This window comes from Tachypleus tridentatus, chromosome 12 (genome assembly GCF_004210375.1).
Source record: "Tachypleus tridentatus isolate NWPU-2018 chromosome 12, ASM421037v1, whole genome shotgun sequence".
NCBI lineage: Eukaryota > Metazoa > Arthropoda > Merostomata > Xiphosura > Limulidae > Tachypleus > Tachypleus tridentatus.
In genome coordinates, this window is record NC_134836.1 from 90,460,174 (window position 1) to 90,482,682 (window position 22,509).

Sequence of the window (22,509 nt, forward strand, 5' to 3'; positions counted from 1 at the left end):
GAGTTTTCGTTACACATCATGCTGAATGGTGAAACCTCATGTTTATATTTGTTATGTTTTGAAAGAGGTTAAGAAAAATGTTTACTCATATAATCGAAAATTATCATATAATAATTACATCTCTTATCGCGTGCTGTTGTTTTTCATTTTTCTATATATATTTTAGTTTTGTAAAATACATCAAATGAAATCACAGACCTATTTTCTTATTAATGATCAGCTATACTGAGAATATGGTGTTAGATTACTTTTAATTTCTCGTTGGTGCCTATATGGCTTTACGTTAATATTCTAATTTAATTTGACGGTTTAACGCCCAATAATAATTAGAATCTTAAATGTAAAATTTTATTTAACCTATTTAAGAATAAATAGCTTTTTCTCTTTTAGTATTTGCATCTAGTGTCTTCTGGTATCAGTTAGATAATTAATTCTATCTGTGAGTGTGTCTTGATTAATATATTATTGAAATGGCTAACATTTTCTAATTATTAACAGTTAGCAACTTTTCTAATATATGTTTTGCTAAAACAACCTTTCACATCCGTGAAATCTATATCTTTGTTCTAAGAACGTTGCGTAATGGTTAGCATTCGGTATTCTAATACATTGGTAAGGACTTCATTTCATTGGTCCATTCATACTCTACGAACAACAGACAACATCTTCTTGGTTTTGAAGTATAGACCAGTAATAATCAAAAATACATATTAGTTGGTGAGAAATGGTTGCAAACATCAATGATAAGTTCCTCCGTTTTGGTGAGGAAAATGTTACAAACAGACAATATTTTGGTGAGAAATAATGGCAAACATCAATAATACTTTTCTCCAGAAGTAAGACAACTTGAATTTTCGTGCATTCATCTTTCTGTTTAGTGTATCAAAATGGTTTCCACTCGTACTCCTAATGTTGCAGATATCTATGAATAATTTGCACGCATGTTAAACAAATAAAGAAAATGTATTTTTCACATGAGAACCCTAGTTAAAGGCAGTGTAGGTTAATGCTATCAGGGAGCTTTTGTACTTGCTGCTTAACGAGAGAGAGTTGAACCAATATACCCAGACATAAACATATGTATACTGTAACATATACTTACAGACTTATAAAAAGTATACGAACTTTTTATATACATGTGTACAAAAGTGCAACTTTATCTCTATCATTGGAGAAGAGTTCTAAAAATCGTTAATTTTTAACACTATCTTATATACGCTTTGAACAGATTTATACTTGTTTATTTTTGGTTTTTGGTTGGTATGCAGGTTGGTACGGGAAGTCACTGGTGTAGATGTTAATATGCGCGTGGGGATCCACACAGGACGTGTCCATTGTGGAGTTCTGGGACTCCGAAAGTGGCAGTTTGATGTTTGGTCCAACGACGTTACTTTGGCTAATTATATGGAAGCTGGTGGAGTTCCTGGGTAAGTGTAACCTGTCTACTAAAGTGTGAAAGCTTTGTTTGGTAATTCCTATACATTTGTTTAATGCAATTGCAAAAGTTTTCGGATTTTGTTTTGTTTTGCTAGTCACGACAGAAAAGGTTGATTTTAACTGATTGTTTTTTTTTTTATCTACTTAATGCCCACAGATACAGGATAATAATACATTAATCACTGTGGATATTTCAAAATACGTTTTTGCAGTATAACAGTAAGTGTACTTATTTTAACAGAAATACAATTTTCTGCCAACGTTACACTTGTTAAAACCCGAATGGCACTTTATGCCAGACATTGGCTACACGGCTAGGCCAGATGACCCTCACAGATTTCAGGCATGGCTGTGTCAAATAAAGAACTGCTGACCAGACGTGTAGCAATAAATCATTAGCACCCGCCGCTTATGTGGTTTCTTGTAACCGTGTAGCAAAATGATAACCACTTATGTGGGTTCTTGTAACCGTGTAGCAAAATGATTACCACTTATGTGGTTTCTTCTAACCGTATATCAAAATGATAACCATTTTCATAATGTTTTTATAGCTAAAAAAATAGAAAATGTGAAGTAGCATATGACTGGATCGAACCTTGTATCTTCTATTCGTCATTCATGGAACGCTAACCACTAGGCCACACCAATATAATTTTCTAATTATAAACTTAAATTATTCGCCACGCAAAATATTGTGTACATTTACGGAAGGAAAGATATTTACTATTTTTGTTCTTAGTGGATGTGATCAGAGATACAATACAGAATAGGAGGAAATCGCTGTATCACTGATGTGCTAATAGTTTAGAATCCACAGCAAAATAAAGTCAAAATAATTAAAATATGTCAGAATCGCTTTTCATCTGTGTTTTTGCGAATTACAAATTCAATGAAAAAGTATAGAATTTTTCATTTGTTATATTCTGTGTCTTAAAAATTTATTTGGCTTTTGTCAGCAATATCTTTTAATGTACAGCCAAAATGAATCTCGCAGGTTGACTGTTTTATCTCACTTCTACTCTCTGCTCGAATTAAGTGCTAGAAAATTATGCCAGTAGTACTCTAATTATTAAGTTGTGTAATATAAATAGGTTTCAGCACTTGGTATTGGATAATAAGCAGTTTGCAGTATTAGCCTCCTAAACATAGCCAGACCTTATGATAACTAAAAGAAAAAGTGTTTTTGTTACTAGTCAGTTAAATTCAACTAGGCCTGATGTTATTAGCCAAAAGTACGTTGGAATAATGCAACTTTGTTTTTCGTTATCAAAATACCTCCCAACGGCACAGCGGTATATCTGCGGACTTACACCGCTAAAAACCGGGTTTTGATACCCGTGGTGGGCAAAGCACAGGTAGCCCATTGTGTAGCTATATGCTTAATTCTAAACAAACAAAAAATTACCAAAAATTTGTACTTTGACGACAGCAGAAACGTAAAGCTCTGTGAGTCGTTCTCATATAACCCTAATTTCCATCAGAATAACCTTTAGGAACTGGAAAGAAAAACAGGAGGTTTCGTCGGATTTTGCATAACAAAAAAGTAGTGCAGTGTTTTTTTTTTGCCTTTGAATGATCTTCACACACAGAAAGAGACCGATTTGCAAACATTAACAATCATTGATAGCTTCACAAGAAGATTCATGTTAAAATAATACTTAGTGTTTGAGTGATAACCTTGTGTTCTATTACCAGTAAAATTATAATTCACAATTGGTGAAGTTAAATATTGTGATAAACAATCTGTATCATAATGCAACTTCTAAATCTCTGTAAAATATCTATTAGGAATTTTGATAAATCTAGTAGTCTGGCACGTCTCACAGAGACTCGATAAATCTACTAAACAGAACCCCAAATGCAATCTTTTTCAAATAAACTAGAATATAAAAATATACACAATTATTTCTAGGCACACGGTTCATCCACGTGAATTAGGTCTAATTTTGTGTTAACAAGTGATGTTGTGTCCTTGCACTATCATGTGCTTCGCCAACAGGATAAACCATTGTATCTGTCTGTAGAATCCTTCATGTTACTGGGAAGCACATGTGACGAGATTGGTGATTCATCCAGTCCTGCGGATAGACAAGTAAAGAGAAACTTAGTGATCCTGTTAACGAATGTTCCTTAAGAATAAACTCTAAACCTGAAATATAGTTACAATTTGACAAACGTGTATAAAAATCTAAGAAAGGAAATGCATGATATAATTGCATATCTTACCTGTCTTTCCATAAAGTTAATAGTACTGATGTTCTTGAAACACTTACAAAAATAAAAGTTTGTGGTTAGTAAAGCACATCTTAAATATCTTGTCTTTATCCAGAAATGTTGTGTAAGAAAGAGGTGGGGATTCTCCAATGTTAAATCTAATGATGGACTAGTTTTACATTTGGCAAAATTAATCATTTCAATGATAAGTCAAAAACTAAGTTATTTTAAACAGCCCATTAACAATTTAACGTTAAAGAGCATATTAGTCTTATCAATACAAAACAGGTAAATAACAATACACCGTGATGGCTAAAAGACAATTTAAACACCTTACATATAAGTTGTGATATTGATCATTTGTGAAAATAGGAACTTGTAGCACCAGAAAGTGTTTGAACTTATGGTAATACCAGTCATGCTGTGAAGTAAGTTTTTTATTGCTTCCCATCTGGACAGTAAGTATCCTTGTTGTTAAATTATAATACATGTCTGGGTAAATAAGAAGTCAATTGATGAAGCTAATTCTTTATAACAAACTGATTAGAAGTAAACAATACAATTAATGATCTTATTTTTTACACAAGAAAACTGAAACCTAAAATAAAAATCAGACTAAAATGAATAATAATTATGGTGCAACACAACCAGGAGTAATAAGTTAAATGATAATGCAACAGTCCTGCAGGTTTTTCCTAACTTAATATCAGTCGCTACGATTAAAACTCAAATCACTTACAGGCCCGGCATGGCCAATCGTGTTAAGGCATGCGACTCGTAATCTGAGGGTCGCGGGTTCGCATCCCCGTCGCGCCAAACATGCTCGCCCTTTCAGCCGTGGGGGCGTTATAATGTTACGGTCAATCCCACTATTCGTTGGTAAAAGAGTAGCCCAAGAGTTGGCGGTGGGTGGTGATGACTAGCTGCCTTTCCTCTAGTCTTACACTGCTAAATTAGGGACGGCTAGCACAGCCCTCGAGTAGCTTTGTGCGAAATTCAAAAACAAACAAACAAACAAATCACTTACAGCCTGTCGTAGCATAATGGTTAGTGTGTTGACATGTGGATTATACGTTCCATTAAGTGTAGAACTTAATGTCGCTGAACATTCTCTGCATTTCAAGCTGTGGACAAGAGACAATTAATTCTGTTGCACGGTTCAAAGACAAATCTTTCATACTGGAGGGTAATTTTACTGGATACTGTCCCTCTTGTAAGTAGTTAGACATTATAAACACCTATACCTGAACTCTGGGAGTCTCTGATCTGGTCTTTTATTTCAAATGCATGTAAGGTAGTGTTCATGTCGCGAATTCTAAGTCCAAACCAATTGCATACAAATCTCTCTGTGAAGATGTTCAACTAATATCACTCCGTGTTAGGATATTGGTTGCCCCATGTTAGAATATTGGTTGCCCCATGTTAGAATATTGGTTGCTCTAATGATTTTTCTTCACAACTTATTCTTATATCAGATATATCCACATCACCAAGGAAACGCTGAAATGTTTAAATGGTGAGTACCAGTTGGAACCGGGAAATGGAGGTGAGAGACATGCCTATCTTAGAGATCACAACATAGAAACGTTTCTTATCGTTCCTGACGACAAGACCAGAGTAAACCAAGTACGGTCTCGTCAGAGCATCGTTACTCTGAACACCGTTTCCAAAGAAATGAGAATGATGGGTCACGTGGATAATAATATGGGACTGGAAAATAGGTGAGTTTTTTTTAAATATTATGAACAGCATCATCAGGACGTAAACTTAAGAACTGTTTGTGTTTTTCAAGCTATGATTTTATCTGCTTGTTTATTGAAGGCAGAGGTAAATTATATTTCTAGATAATGACACATGAGCAAACATATTCGTATTAGAAACAAAGCCTGGGCTGAACAAAGAATTAAATCAGAATCAGAATTTGAATTTGGTGAACAATATAATATTGTCGCCAGAGCCAGGTCATAAAATTCAGTAATACATACGGAGTTCTGCAGAAACTATAAGATTGCCATAATATACCACTAACACTGCAATGTGCTTCCGTTGGTTAGGAATGAATTCAAGTATCCATTGTAGCAGAGGTTCAAGGGTTCCGTCTCTGAAATACAATTTCGCTAACGTAATTTTCAGACATTCTGTATACAACATTACGATTTTAGATCTTATACTTTTTCACAGAATGCTAATACGAACATGGACAACAAAGTATGTTGTATTCCATTATTAAGCGATTCAAAACTGTTGTAGTTAAACATGAAATTAATGCTCGTTAAAAGTACAGTGCGAAATTTTATATTCACCTTTTGGTATTCTGTGAAAAAAAAATTAATAAAAGGACATTAGTGATTGTTAAGAAATAATTATTCACCTGTTGTAGAATTATATTTTTAATTTGATTAGTGTGAGCTAAGTTTCAGTTAACAGTTTACTGATAAAGGCGTACAATAATCGGAAAGTTTGAAGCAATTGCTTGTTTTTTTCTGCAGACAATTTTAATTTAAAGTATGCACCTTTACTGAGAAAGTGGAAGGCATCAGGTAATATAGAACCAGGCCTAACGAGAAGGGATCCCTTTGACCCCTAAGGGAAGCTGGTAATATCTTTTGGTATTTTTAAAGCGACAACAAAGAAGGGCTTGAAACTGATAGATTGACAAGTCAAATGTTTTCAAGCTTCTAACCAAATCTTGAGGGTCGGCATGGCCAGGTGGTTAAGGCACTCGACTCGTAACCTGAGGGTCGCAGGTTCAAATCCCCGTCACACCAAATATGCTCGCCCTTTCAACTGTGGAGGCATTATAATGTGACGGTCAATCCAACTATTCGTTGATAAAAGTGTAGTTCAAGAGTTGGCGGTGGGTGGTATGACTATCTGCATTCCCTCTAGTCTTACACTGCTAAATTGAGGACAGCTAGTGCAGATAACCCTCGTGTAGCTTTGCACGAAATTCAAAACAAACCCAACAATTTACACTCCGTAATAGCTATAAGTATTATGAGATTTAATTTTATACATTTATCAGCGTTAGAGCTTTAGTCTAATGCTAAGACTTTTACAGGATAATTAGAACTGTGTGACTAGTTTGTTGGCTGATAGCGTTTGAAAACAGAATATCATTTTGTTGGAGCCTTGATGGTAGTAAATAATAAATTAATTCTTCTATATTTATAATAAAATACAATTGAACTTAACAGACAGATGAAGACAAAAGCATTTGACAAATTATCAGGTTTCCACTGTCGTTAGCTTCTATGTGCTTGTTAACGATTTTATATTTTTTCCTTATATTTCATATGTTAAATATACTTAAATTGCTTGGATGGAAAGTTTATTGAAAAGCTGTACTTTTTATCATGCGTTATATATTTTTGTGTCAAGTTTCCTTTCAAGTCTTTTATTAATATCATTATCTAAGTATTTTGCTAGTTTTGGTTTCAGATTTAGTTTTATGGATGGTCTTGTAACTTTTATGGTTTGAATGAAATGAAATCAGTGTCCCTGATTAAAAAACCTTTAAAGCAGTCTACAAGGATATTACAGTGTGCCTTTGTATATAACTGAAGTGATTTGTATTGGTACAAGTAATACTTAACGTAAATAGTTCTCACAGAATGCCTAATAATAATTTCCTTAAAAAAAATTATATGTTTGTACTTAATTCAAAACCTTTTCTTAGAAAAATATCCTATAACCAAAACGAAAAATACACGAATAATTTCGTACTGTGTATTAAAATTTACCTACTTTTGTTAAGCCTTTTTTGTCAACATGCACTCTTTCTTCCTGAAAATTGGTATGCATAGTTCCTGTGGTACGAAGAACGTGTCTTTAAACCTTACCCTAAATGTCAACTGATGAGGTACAGCCTAAGATTCTGTTTGATAATTTGAAATGGATTAACTACTGCTGATAACTAGAATAAACAATATTTCCATCACTAAAGGCTTCTTTATCGTGCACTATATTAAGCTATACGTAACAATATATTTTATAAAAAATGTTTTAAGTATAATTTTATATTATTATGCTCAAGTGTCTTTAAGGAATAGATTGATAACACTGGTATTACTCCCTCAAAATTTATTGCAGACCAACTTATCTTGTTCCAGAATGACTAAGACTCGCGTTATTTAGTATAATCATTGACGTTATTATTATTCAGTGTGATTAGTACTACTCACGTGAATGGTCATTCCTGTTTGAAACGTCGGGATATCAACAGGCCTACCATTTGAGGATACTGTTGTTTACTTCCTTGCACAAAGTGCAGCTGTATAGTTAAATTTTCACTGGTAGACCAGATATTATCTCAAGGAAGTGAGTAAAAACACAGCCAGCCAGAACAAAAGCAACTTAATAACTTTCTTTATCACATTTTATTCAAAAACTGTACATATATTGGAGCGATTGTCTAATTTTTGAAAGATTATTCACTACAGTAAGAAGACATAAAACGGATGATTTGGCCGCATACCACATTTTCTTTTTATTCTTTCCCTGTTTCAGGCTTCTCTTCAAACTTACGCTAGTTCTAGGTCAGTGTATCAAATTGAATGTGAGGATTTTAACCGTTTTTACATCGGACAAACCGGCCAATAACGTTAAACAATATTGAAATATTTGAATACGTGACTAAACATAATCATTCCTTTGATTTTTCATATGTTGAATTCATTAACAAAGAAAACAATAAGTCCAAGTAAAATTAAAAAGCTCTCGTTATAAAAACAATAACAACAACGAAAGCATAACAGTAATAACAAATATACCTCCAAATTTATTTTAATTTTCATTTTCCTTACATAAATATTGTTTAGTTCTATTATGTTATTGTTTAATGACGTAATATCGTTCTGGTGATGTAACAAATTGAAGTTTGGATTGTTAGGCCATTCTGTTCAAAGCTAGCCATGACAGTTGGTAAATACAGCTAAAAATAACATTTAAAATAAATATAAAAAGGGAATTTTAAACATTCTTACTTGTTTATCTGTAAAAAAATATATATGTGAAGAAGGTCGAAACGTTGTTTGCTCCTCTGCATAAAAATTTTTTCCAACCCAAAACAGCCGTTTTTACTCGTATGTTTTTCTTTACAAGTGGGTTTTCTCGTCATCGCTGATTGTCTATAAAAAGTAAATAACAAGTTAGCACTTAGTTTTGACATTGATTGTATGATATTGTTGTAACATTTTTTCTCATTATACGGATTACTTTTTATTATGTGGTTAAAACAACGGAAAATCCAGTTTATTTATTTGTAATGCGTTATTTATTGATTCTACTCTGACACAAAAAAAAGTTCTATAGGCTCCATTCGTTGACAAACCTAATTCACAAATGAAACTTCCCATTCACTTGTTGAATTTCCTCTTGTATGCACAACCTAAACCTAAGAAAATTGAACAGCGTTGGTCTGACCAACTAACTAAATCTCGGGTTTTCATTTAAGAAACTGCTAAACATCTCGCATCTACATTACATCATGCAAAACGCCCTCTAGTAAAACAAACATTTAAATTCAAATATTAAAAACATAAAACATGTTTTATGTTTTTTGAGATGTGGAAAAAAATGATTATTATTTACAATGTTGATGTTTGTTTTTATTTGAAACTAAGAAGGAACAAAGAATACAAAAATCCTCTGGAGGAAGTAAACGATTACCTGTATCGTGCAATTGACGCTCGCAGTATTGACCGATTGCGGTCCGAACATTGCAAAAGGTTTTTATTGAGGTTTCGCAAACAAGAAGTGGAAGAGAAGGTGAAAAACATTCCTTTATTGCAGTTATATGTTAAGTGATGTAGTTCCAATATTTAATACAAGGTATTTAAATTAAGCAAAGCAAATTATAATTATATATTTAAGTTATTGTTTCTTTGTTATATAGTTAATATTAAATTGCTCTGTTATAACTTTCCATTTTGTAAAACAATAATAAAGTCAGCTTTCCCATTTTGAAAACTCTCAGACATTTGTTTGTTCTAATACTTATTAATGTGTAAAACAAATCAGAATGTAATTTGAAAACTCTCAGACATTTGTTTGTTTTAATACTGTTTAATGTGTAAAACAAATCAAAATGTAATTTAAAAACTCTCAGACATTTGTTTGTTCTAATACTGATTAATGTGCACAACAAATCAGAATGTAATTTGAAAACTCTCAGACATTTGTTTGTTCTAATACTGATTAATGTGCACAACAAATCAGAATGTAATTTGAAAACTTTCAGACATTTGTTTGTTCTAATATTGATTAATGTGCACAACAAATCAGAATGTCACAGACAACTCTTTCTATACAAAAAAACCAAGATGTGTAGCAAACAATATCACTAAGACATTTCACTTACAATGCGTCAATATAGTAATAACTCACCTTTTTTTTTGTATTTTACACTACGACCGAACGCGGTCCAGTATTTAGTAGGCAGGCTTGCGATTTTGAGGTTCCATGTTAGACGTGTAATCCATTATTCGGCTTTACAAGGGTAGAGACAGCAAACACGTATAATATTCGAGTAGCCTTACACTTAATAAAAACAAACAAACAAACTTTTACTTCGGCGAGCGACATGGCAGTTTAGAAAATTATAAAGGAGGTGAAAGATCTCTAACAATGAACATTCTTGATGTTAAATTAGAGCTCATTGAAAAGCTTGCAACAAACAAGATTCCAAGTAAAGGATTTGATTTGTGCATAATAGGCATATAGTAAATCTGTGGAAGTTTGCCTCAGATTTATCCCAATAGATTATGCAATATCTTTGTTTTTATTTCTTATAACTGGTAAAAAAAACAACAGAAAAAACTTTTGGATCGAATTGACCACAAGAGACACTTTTACTAAATATTGCAAACTTTTTCTGTTGTTGTTGAGTTGAAAACTAATTCTTTTCAATAGAGAAGATATTATCTTACCAATTTGAGTAATAAGCTCTGTACCAATATTATTAGAATGCCTGCTTGTTGTGTTTTTATATCATGTTTTTGATATTTATGTACTTATTTAAGTTTTGAAATAGAGAATTATTATTAAAATATTTTCCAACAATTTTTTTCTTCCAGTACATGAAAGAGGAAGATAAAATGCTCGAAACTTATTTTTTATCTAGCGGCTTGCTTCTAGTGTTCGTAGCCATTATTCAACTCCTGATATTTCCTATGTAAGTAAACAGAATTTACATCTTTGTAACACATTTGCTATATAAAGGCATCTGATTGTTTTTTTACGTAGTTATAACCACGCATTAGAATATTTTGTGTAAGTATAACCCTGCAATAACATATTTTACATAAGTATAACCCTACATTAAAATATTTTGTGTAAGTATAACCCTGCAATAACATATTTTACATAAGTACAACCCTACATTAAAAGTTTTTGTGTAAGTATAACCCTATTCAAGTACAATATAATACTTCTATATGTGGGTTGTTTCTTAAATTTTTCGGTAGAACAGCGATAAGTTTAAGGTTTCACTATATTAAACTGCCGAAGTTGATTCCTCGAGGTGGACGTAGCATATACCTCAATGTGATTTTGATCCAAAACAAAGTGTTTTTCAAATTATTGTTAGTAATATTCTTGTTCTCAAATAATCATTTGATTATTATTTCATACGTCACATTATGCTCTAATCGTGCTTTTTTATAAAATTTTCAATCGAAATCAATCTCCCATAAAACTAACGTCTTATTATTTGTCTCACCTCCGTCTTTTTTAATGTTCAAATACAATATGTGAAACTTCTTTTTGACATATGATGTACTATTTCTCATTTACCAACAAGGTATTATAATAAAACATGAAAATAAAATGAAACTAATGATTTCTATACTTGTACAATCTATTGGTATGAATTTACTTTCTTTATCATACGCTTAAGTTTCTAATGTATGCATATAGATATTATATTTCTATTTTGAAACAGATGCTGGTTGAGACCTTTTCTCCAAGTTCTTGGAGGTATATGTGTTTTTGGAGTTCTCAGCTTAATAAGGATTTTAAAACAGGCGAGTGTGTTAATTATGTAGTTGGTTAAGTTTCCGTTTGGCAATAGAAGGCACGGTGACGTTTAATTTGCATAGGCCCGGGATGGCTGGGTGGTTAAGGCATTGGACTCATACTCTGAGGGTCGCTTGTTCGAATCTCAACCACACCAAATATGCTTGTTCTTTCAGTTATGGGGGCGTTATAAAGTGACAGACAATCCCACTATTCGTTAGTAAAAGAGTAGCCCAAGAGTTGGCAGTGGATGGTGAGGACTAGCTGCCTCCCCTTTAGTCTTACATTGCTAAATTAGGGACGACTAGTGCAAATAGCTCTCGTTTAGCTTTCCGCAAAATCTAAACAAATAATTTTTGTAATAATTTCGTAGTTCCTTTGAACAATACAAAATACTGCAATTGAAATGTGTTTAAAACAGTTGTAGAATTCCGGAAATATATTAGGATGCAGTGTAAAAATTTCCTTTTCTGATCAAGTTGTATATAATATATTATTTAGCAGAATAAATAATTTAACAATCAACGTGTAAGTACAATTAAATTAAAATTCCCGAAAACAAAAATTGAATTCAAAATAAAGTTTTTATTCAATGGTCTTTTTTTCCGAATTAGAATTAATTATTAACTACATAATGTAAACGTTAAAATTGCCAGAGGACAAGCCTTTCAAATGGAAAACAATTCGTATAAAATTCAAGTTTTGATATGATAATAAATAATCTTATTAATATTCTGTAGCAAGGCTTTGTTTGGAAAAAACCTAAAGAAACAGAAGAAAGATATTGCTATAAAAATGTTTATTATTGGGGTTAACTAATAGTCTATCAGTTTTTCTGTTAGCTTAAATGTCCTTACGAAGTTTTACCATTTTGCTTCGTAAAAAAAAACAAAAAACTACTTATTTAGATAACAGTACAGTAGATGGCAGCACGTAACAGATAAACACATTCCGTAAAATACTGTGTTATTATTTATTGTTTAGGTGAATTTTGTACAATTGTTGACTTGCTATTTCTTAACATAAAAGATGTTTCAAAACCAAATAATCAATCTTTGGCTAGCCAATCAACTAGAAAAACAAACTATTCGAGGATATGTTCGTTGAAGTGGTATTTGAATGATCGTATTTAATATTAAATTATTTTTAGTATTAAGAAGCCAGTAGTATTAAGTCAATGAACAGATCATTGTACTGCCAACATTATCTTAAAGATAAAAGAAATTGGTTTTGTTTTATATTTTTAGAGCATAACGCACAAGATACCAACCTTAATAAGAAGGCTAACCAGTAACATATCAGCCAGCAGAAAACACAGTCAAGCTTTGGCCTTGGTAGTTCTGGTCGTTCTCTTCATAGTGTGCGTTGTACCGCTGGTGAGTGTTAAGGTGTCTACGTATGTTCACTATCTGAACATTAAAAAATATATGTAACTACATGTGTGAAGTTTGGTATTACGGATAAACATGAACAGTAATTAATATGCCTGTATAGCACTTTCAGTATTATAAGGATACCTGTTCTGGTCAGTAAAAACGACTGGGATTCCTTTAAACATTTACGTTTTCCATTAACAAAAAAAACCACTAAGTTAACCAATCCTTTCGCTACATTCACGTTTTTTTATGAATTCACTATATTGTAATGCATTTCTACTCTGATATATATTATTTGATTGTCATCTATTTTACCATTAATTGCTATTTTTTATATGGAGAAACTACTAATGTTAACTGTCGATTTATATTATTATGTATTACATCATTCCATCTGCCAAGTTTCACATGAGACTAATTATTTTATAAATTCAGCATTTTTGTACATTTTCTATCATTTACTCCTAAATGAAGTATAACCCTGTAAAACTGTATATGATTTACGATTCACTCATACAGTGTAGTAGTATTGTATATAGTTAATACCGTATCTAATTCTTATCTTATTCATTTTTTTTTTTCGATACCACACATGAAAGAGAATAATGCCGTTAAGAAAAAATAATAAGTCATTTCTTTCATTATTTTGTTAAACGTTATTATTTGTTTTCGCGTGAACATTATTTAAGTAACAATTTTTTCGGAGGAAAGATAATGAAACGTGTTTTGTTACTGGAAAATACAGCTTTCTATATCACCTGATGTACGGGAAGCGTAACGTTGGCATCCGCCATTTTGGATATCAGGCCTTCGTCTATTGTTGGAACAACGGTAGCGCTAAAACTGAGCGAATGCACTTTGAATCTTTAAAAACATGCCAATATGGCTTATGAATAAAAGTTGAGATAACCGTATATGGATGAATTTTTTTTTTTTGGATCCATGTATTATTAAAAAGATAGCTGGGATGACTATTCGTGCTTGGACTTGTCTGTTTATGATCTGTTACGAGATACTGTCATGTGTTTGTTGTTGATTTGACCAATATGCGATGTTGTGAAACCCACTTGAAGTAAAATTGTATTCTCGAGACGCCTGGTATGGGTATAAATATAATAAAGTATAAATATTTAAATAAAATAAAGTACAGTGCAACGTTTCGACCTTCTTAAGTCATCTTCAGAGTAACAAAACTATAGAATATAATAATTATATATTATATAGTTATATTACACACGCGCGCGCGTGCGAAACACTTTTCAACATCGAGCATCTTAGATGAATTTTTCTTTGGTTTTCTGCAGAAGAGCTAATGTTTCAGCGAATTTACACGTTTACGTTCTAATATAGTTTTCTCTTATACGCATGCGCATAAACCCCTTAGACTATTTATCCTTCCCCCAGTTATGTTTCACACATGACACCTTGTCTACAAGGAGTATGTATGTGTGTGTGTTTTCGTATAGCAAAGCCACATTGGGCTGTCTGCGAAGTTGTAAATCTGAAGACTTACCGCTGTACCAGCGGGGGAATGCCTACAAGGAAGACAGAACACCAGAATACTGAACAATTATTATATTGAGGAAAACAACAACAATGAAATGTAACATGAAATATAATTCTAGTGTAAGAACTTACGAAAGACGAACAGTTAACGTATGTTTTTACAATACTTTTGTTAACTTTGATATTAATGTTATGATATCTACGTTTCACATCCTTATTTTTCTACCAGTTTCTTTTTTTAAATTTAAAGTTTTTTAAGAATGCTAAAAACATTTATAAAAACAAATGTTTGAGACCCGTTTGGACGGCGTTTTATACTGTTCATCACACAACCGTCAATCGTGGCTAGTTATTTTCTTAACTATAATCGCGCTCTTATTTGTAAAATGCTCCATTTATTTGCGTATTGTGAAAAATAGACTGTTATGTTACAAATTAGGCTATTTTTAGCCATTTAAGTACAGAAATAAATGCAAAAATCTTGTCACAACTGATTGGCCTAGCAGGGTCAGGCGGTTAAGGAATTCGACTCGTAATTTTAGGGTCGTGGGTTCGAATCCCCGTCACACCAAACATGCTCGCCCTTTCAGCCGTGGGGACGTTATAATGTTAAATTAGGGACGGCTAGCGCAGATAGTCCTCATGCATCTTTGCGCGAAATTAAAAAAAGACAAACATTACTGATTAGTGTACATGACTCTGAAAACAAAACAAACATTACTGATTAGTGTACATGGCACTGTGAACAGTGAAAGTCGATCATCAAAATAAAACGATGTGTCTTCTCGCCTCTGGTGATTCATCAAATAAAACGTTATCAGGTGGGCCTACGTTAGAACACTGGACATGAAAACAATAACAAACATGACACTTAACTCTACTTGTATTTTTCTACATGAAACACTTGAAACTTTTTGTTTTGACACATAGAACACAGTGACTGTATTAGTCTTTTTTCACGTGGGATATTTGACCTTACTTGTGTTTTTTCCAGTATTGCAGGCTGCTGTTGATGGTGAAATGCTGGAGGAACACTTTTATGAAAAGAGTTTGTATTTTGCTTAATTTAAAACGGATAAATACGATCAGGAACTAACCCGAAAGCTATTCTGAACATAATCACTTGAAAGTGTTTTGTTTTCATACTCCCGAGAAAGATTTATTCAAGAACACGAATGTAACAGTCTACCGAATTCTTGTCGTCCGAAGATCATGGCCAACATTACTGGCGGTGACACTGTTGACTATACACCGTGCATTTCAATTGTACTGCTCACATTCTACGTCTTTTGGTAATCAGATGTTGAACATATCACATTTTTGTTTTAGTATTCTATGATTATTGGTATGTTATTAGAGTAATGCTAAAATCTCACTATTTGATTAGAGAAGCCAAAGAATTGGCGGAGGGAATTGTTGACTAGATGCTTCTTTTCTAGTTTATTAGCTCAAAATTAAGGAGGGCTGTGCTCAGATAGCTCTTGTGAGAATATTGGAAAGAAGAAAAAAATCTTATTCTCTTATTTTTCTTCTATTTTCAGTCGTTTTTGGAAGTTTCTCAGAGTGGATGTTGGATGTTAGCTAATAACACTTTTAACTCCTCTCTCAATGTGTCTTCCCTGATAGACCTTCCAATATTTGAAAACTGTGCCATTATGGATTTTCCCAGAGTGCCAGAGGTAAGAGAAAGAGAGTTAATAGCTCAGATCTTAATGTACTCGCCGTTACATAAAAGATGGGCGTATATGTGTACATCTACAGCCAGATCTATAAAATACAATGTATATCTATATATATATATATGTGTTTACTAAGGGTCAAACAAAGTTCAACCCATTAATGTTGTCGACATTGAATATTTATTTATATATATATATTAGAACATTTGTACATTGGCGGTCAAAAATGCCAATAGATGGCACCAATGAATAATTTAGTTTCAACCCTATTCTTGTTTGTTACTCATTTTTATTTAAGTACATTAGAATTTAGCTCAAGTTCCTTCATTGAGGTACAATCTTTATATAGGGTTTTCGGAACATGAACAATTTTGAACGATAAAAATGTTTGTGCGTAAACCACTGAGAACTGGAGTTTCAATATGAAGTGTAAAATGTGTTAAAAAGCTAAAAGCAAGCATTTGTTAGGAAACATGTTTAGATGCTAATAATTCTTTTCGTTTCAGTTTATCTCCTTTAGCATGGTTTTAGTGATGTTGAGTGTAGCAGCATTCTTAACTCTGAGTGTGATGCAGAAGTTCCTGATACTGGTTATTTTCGTTGGAGGTTTCTGCCCCTTACCGCTTCTTGTTCAGGCACCATTGTTCGAGATGTATGATCGTTTGCTACTACAGAATGCAGAGTAAGTAACATGTCAAAACAGAATACAGAGTAAGTAAACATACAATAACAGACTAGAGTGTAAGTGAACATGTGAAAACAGAAAACAGAGTAAGTAAGCATGTTAAAACAGAAAACAGAGTAAGTAAGCATGTTAAAACAGAAAACAAAGTAAGTAAACATAAAATAACAGAATAGAGAGTAAGTAAACATGTCAAAACAGAAAACAGAGTAAGTGAACATAAAATAACAGAAAAGAGTCTAAGTGAACATGTCAAAACAAAATACAGAGTAAGTAAATATAAAATAACATAATACAAAGTAAGTAAACATAAAATAACAGAGAAAGTAAACATATCAAAACAGAATAAAAAGTATCTAAACATGTCAAACTAGAATACAGAAAAAGTAAACATACAATAACAGAATATAGAGTAAGCAAACATGTCAAAAGAGAATAGAGAGTAAGTAAACATGTTAAACCAGAATACAGAGTAAGTAAACATAAAATGATATAATACAGAGTAAGTAAACATAAAATGATATAATACAGAGTAAGTAGACATGTCAAAACAGAATACAAAGCAAGTAAACATAAAATGATAGAATATAGAGTAAGTAAACATGTCAAACCAGAATACAGAGTAAGTAAACATAAAATGATAGAATAAAGAGTAGGTAATTATCTCAAAACATAATACAGAGTAAGTAAACACAAAATGATAGAATATGGAGTAAGTAAACATAAAATGATAGAATATGGAGTAAGTAAACATAAAATGATAGAATATGGAGTAAGTAAACATAAAATGATAAAATACAGAGTAAGTAAACATAAAATGAAAGAATACAGAGTAAGTAAACAAAAAATGATAGAATACAGAGTAAGTAAACATGTCAAAACAGAATACAGAGTAAGTAAACATATCAAAACAGAATACAGAGTAAGTAAACATGTCAAAACAGAATACAGAGTAAGTAAACATGTCAAAACAGAATACAGAGTAAGTAAACATATCAAAACAGAATACAGAGTAAGTAAACATGTCAAAACAGAATACAGAGTAAGTAAATATATCAAAACAGAATACAGAGTAAGTAAACATGTCAAAAGAGAATAGAGAGTAAGTAAACATAGTTTGTCTCTTTTATCTACACTCTTCTTCTAATTTCTGTACTCGATTTTAAACATAAACTTGTTGTCTCTCTCTTTAATATATATACTCTTCTCCTAACTCTTTGTACTCGATGTTTCATACCTACACTTATTTTTTCCGCTTCGATTAGTGGCTTAAGTTCCCAATACCAGGACAGTGCACAGGATTTTAAATTTTATTGCTAATGGGGCGAACCATAAACACACACGTATTATATTTATATGTAAACTACATTAACACACGTACATGCATCATATGCTTCTATGCAGTATTATATTTATATATAAACTACATCAACACACGTACATACACCATGTACTTCTATGCAGTTCTTGGAAAACCTGTTATGCTTGTTCTCTTTTTGTGTACGCCCTTGTCTTAAACGTAAAACGTAACACGCAGAAAATCCAGTAGACAGCACTATGAACTACACAATCTGAACACGAAGTGCAAAAATTCTGAACTTAAAGAAAGTATTTCCAACAGTCTGATATTTCGTAATAAGGTCATTCCATACCAACTCACCCAGGTCCTCCCAGTTCATGTCATAGGTTTCCTTGGAAAAATTCAAGTAAAAAATGTAAAATCTTAAAGCTGTACTGCATGGCTAAATAAACCAAAATAAAGTTTTTATTTGATTTTTTTTTCAAGAAAACCTATGGCATGAACTGGGAAAATCTTTTTTTTTTATCTGGGTGAGTTGGCGTGTAATGACCCAGTAGCCAATTAGCAAGTAAAATAAAAATAACGGACAAACTATAAAAATACACAAATACTTTTGAAATTGATTATTTCGTCATCTATTAAAGTTTCCTGATTTATACAAGGAATTTTATGACGTACACTCGATCAAGTTAAAAATAGTACGGTGCATAAATTGCATCATTCTGTCGAACACTTCTACACTTTTACTGTATTACGAAACAGAAGAAAAACAAATGATGAAGCGCCACGTCATCATTAATCGTTTGATATTTCATTGGACTTCTTGCTTTATTTAATTTAATGAAGGGATAGAGCTTCAAATTTTTAAATTTTCAAATACGTTTGTATCCAGTTTATATAGACTTCGTATATAAAACATGATCTAAGTTTGAATAGATTATTCGTTTGTTTGTTTATTTGCAGTTATAAACAAATATACACATTAGGTTATTTGGTTTCTAGTGTTATAAGTCCACTGTGACACTTGGGGGGGGGGTGGCATTGAATAGATAATTATCACAGTATTTCACGAAATACTATTCAGGTTCATCACGAACTAATAATTACCAAGTCTCATTGCAGCTAGCCTCCCAGTGGCTCAGCAGTATGTCTGCGGACTTACAACGCTAAAAACGGGGTTTCGATACCCGTGGTGGGCAGAGCACAGATAGCCCATTGAGTAGCTTTGTGCTTAATTCAAAACAATAACAGCAACATTGCAGCTAAGACTGTATTAAATATCATTAAAAGTTTAGGTTACCTTAGCCCTTGTTGTTGTACGAGTCCAGCATGCTCAATACGTTTTATTACTAATAGTATTGCTCGACTAAAAGAATACTTGTTTTTGTGATTTTCTCAAACAGAGAAATGGATCGTGGATCGACACCATCAAAATACCTTGCTATACTAATGGTAGTACATTTTCTCGTGGCTCTGCTGATACACGGACACCAAGCGGAATCCACTGAGAGGTTAGATTTTCTTTGGAAATTGCAGGCTGTGGAAGAGAAAGAAGACATGGAACACCTCCAGGCCTACAACAGAAAACTTCTGAGTAACATCCTTCCAGCGCACGTGGCTGAACATTTCCTAGCCGCCGACCATAGAAACGAGGTACCTTGTAGTTTATTGTTTGTTTGTTTTGAATTTCGCGCAAAGCTACTCGAGGGCTATCTGCGCTAGCCGTCCCTAATTTAGCAGTGTAAGACTAGAGGGAAGGCAGCTAGTCATCACCACCCATCGCCAACTCTTGGGCTACTCTTTTACCAACGAATAGTGGGATTGACCGTCACATTATAACGCCCCCACGGCTGAAAGGGCGAGAATGTTTGGTGCGACCGGGATTCGAACCCGCGACCCTCGGATTACGAGTCGAACGCCTTAACCACCTGGCCATGAAACGTTAGTAAAAATCAAACAATGCTTCATTTTATTGACGTGAGATCGTTTATTGCAAAGTGCAAGCTACTGTTTTCTTGTTGAATTTTGCGCAAAGCTACTTGAAAGGTTACTTGTGCTAGCAATTCCTAATTTATAAATAACTAGCAGCGTTACCACGGTTTGTTTTCCCTGTCCATATTTCAATATGTAAAGAAAAAGTATAAATATCTTATGAGTTCATGAAAAACAAACTACTACGTTTGAAATCAGGGCTATCTTATGAATAATGTTTTTAAATAGCAAGGATAAATAGGCCCTTATGGAAAATATTTGATTATCTTACTTTTACGCGTGTGAGAGCCCCTTCTTGCGAACAGGATAAGCGCAACTCTATATCTCCTTTCCTCATCCTCCATCATTCATCTTCAAATATTGAAATTTTAAAGGTAAATGTGTACGTGATATTATGTTGAATTTGCTTTGATGTAACTTTAATATACTTTTTTATGAATGTGATACCATATTCGCATTATGTCATTGATGTATGAATTATGCTACAAACAAAATTCAATATCGTACTTTATAACGTATCAAAAGGAAGAAAAAAATCCACTTCCAGGGAACAAATACACCCGGAGAAAAAAACAAACAAACGTAGACTAAAATACATTTGTTGACTTGACTTTAACCTCATTTTATACAGTAAGTATTGTAATATAAATCTTACTCCTCTCACGTAGTTTATTTTACATTAGGCTGCACAATTTTATTTTATAGACTGTTTACTTTTTCACATATTTCTTTCTAATTCTGCATACATTTATTTTATGTGTGGGGTTAAATATATGATGTATCAGTAGATGTATAGTTAATGACTTGTAACTAATTAGGCCTATAATGTTATATTCTAAATTAAATGTTAACTCAAAGTTACCAAAAATGTCAAGTCTGCGAAGAATTTATTCTTTTAACGCATGTGTAAACGATAAATTACTCATTTGGCTAGCAAACGATAGACGCATATATCAACGACAAATTGTCCTTTTTCGCACTTTCACATGAGGGGGGCCGACATGGCCAGATGGTTAAGGCACTCGACTCGTAATTTGAGGATTTGCGCGTTCGAATCCCCGTCACACAAAACATGCTCGCCCTTTCAGCCGTGGGAGCGTTATAGTGTGCCGTCAATCCCACTATTTGTTGGTAAAAGAGTAGTTCAAGAGTTGGCGGTGGATGGTGATGACTAGCTGCCTGCTAAATTAGGGACGGCTAGCGCAGATAGCACTTGTGTAGCATTGCGCGAAATTATAAACAAACCACAAAAATCACATGAGAGAAGTGTGATCTGCACAGTGAACGCAGCGGACAAGCAGTAAGCAAACAGAGATATTTTTAGTTTTACATATAGATAAAATAGAAGAAAGACAGCTAGTAACGACCATTCACTGCTAACTCTTGAGCTTGGCTGTAACGACAAAAGTGGGATTCACTGCATGTTTTAACATTCCATGGATGAAAGAGCAAACATGTTCAGTGAAGGGAACCGATGAAGTGAATATTGCGAGTCTAGAGTCCTAAATATCAGGTCATGCCAGGCTTATGGGCTCTTACTACTTACCGAATGCGAAGAACTGGGCGTGGTCTTGTAATAAACTCATCAGGCTAGCAACTGAAGGATTAGAGGTAAGATGCCAATGAATGCGCTATGTGCACTTTAAATTATGAGCACATTATAAAATTGACAGCCACTTCTATTATTCGGTTCAAATAGCTAGAAAGAGATGGAGGTGGACAGTGCGTCTGGTTAACCGGCAGTTGAAAATTATGAGCAGGTATATCTGAACCCTGGGATGTATGACCTAAGACCTGGCCATTTAGTCCATATGCGGATAAACTGCCGTTCACTTTCAAAATCCCAAGTGTGAATGGCTGAACTGTTAATAATTCACATTAATTTGTGATAGCACACGTGTAGCTTTTCGCGAAATTCAAAAACAAACAAACAAACCATTGGATTCTCTAATTTTATCATTAATTTTGATATATAAATACACTGAAGAGACTTTTCAACTGTTAAGCTAACACATTTATCAGAAACTTTTTTCTCTTGTTATTTATTAGGTCTTATATGTCGCTTTGATGTGTTTATTGATTTACACGACAAAACTACGAGTCCTCCATTTGGCACAGCGGTATGTCTGCGGACTTATAATGCTAGAATCTGGGTTTCGATACCCATGGTGGATAGAGCACAGACAGCTAATTGTGTTGCTTTGTGCTTAACTTCACAGAAAGCTACAAGCTAGTTGTGGTTGACTTAGAAAATAAATAATTTTCTGAAAGCATAATTTTCTATAAGCATCCGGTTGTATGTTTTTC

The 22,509-nt window shown here is 33.1% G+C and overlaps 1 protein-coding gene across 2 annotated transcripts in view; it reads left to right on the forward strand.

Moving 5' to 3' along the window:
* LOC143233964 (adenylate cyclase type 5-like) overlaps positions 1 to 22,509 on the forward strand; it is a 131,863-nt gene that overhangs the window by 100,003 nt on the left and 9,351 nt on the right. For both annotated transcript variants that reach the window (XM_076470901.1, XM_076470902.1), the window contains exons 7-15: positions 1,269 to 1,427; positions 5,127 to 5,372; positions 9,276 to 9,420; positions 10,728 to 10,825; positions 11,594 to 11,675; positions 12,915 to 13,043; positions 16,091 to 16,228; positions 16,735 to 16,910; positions 19,614 to 19,863. In XM_076470901.1, coding sequence (XP_076327016.1) covers positions 1,269 to 1,427; positions 5,127 to 5,372; positions 9,276 to 9,420; positions 10,728 to 10,825; positions 11,594 to 11,675; positions 12,915 to 13,043; positions 16,091 to 16,228; positions 16,735 to 16,910; positions 19,614 to 19,863 — 1,423 coding nt within the window. The remainder of the gene's footprint in view (positions 1 to 1,268; positions 1,428 to 5,126; positions 5,373 to 9,275; positions 9,421 to 10,727; positions 10,826 to 11,593; positions 11,676 to 12,914; positions 13,044 to 16,090; positions 16,229 to 16,734; positions 16,911 to 19,613; positions 19,864 to 22,509) is intronic.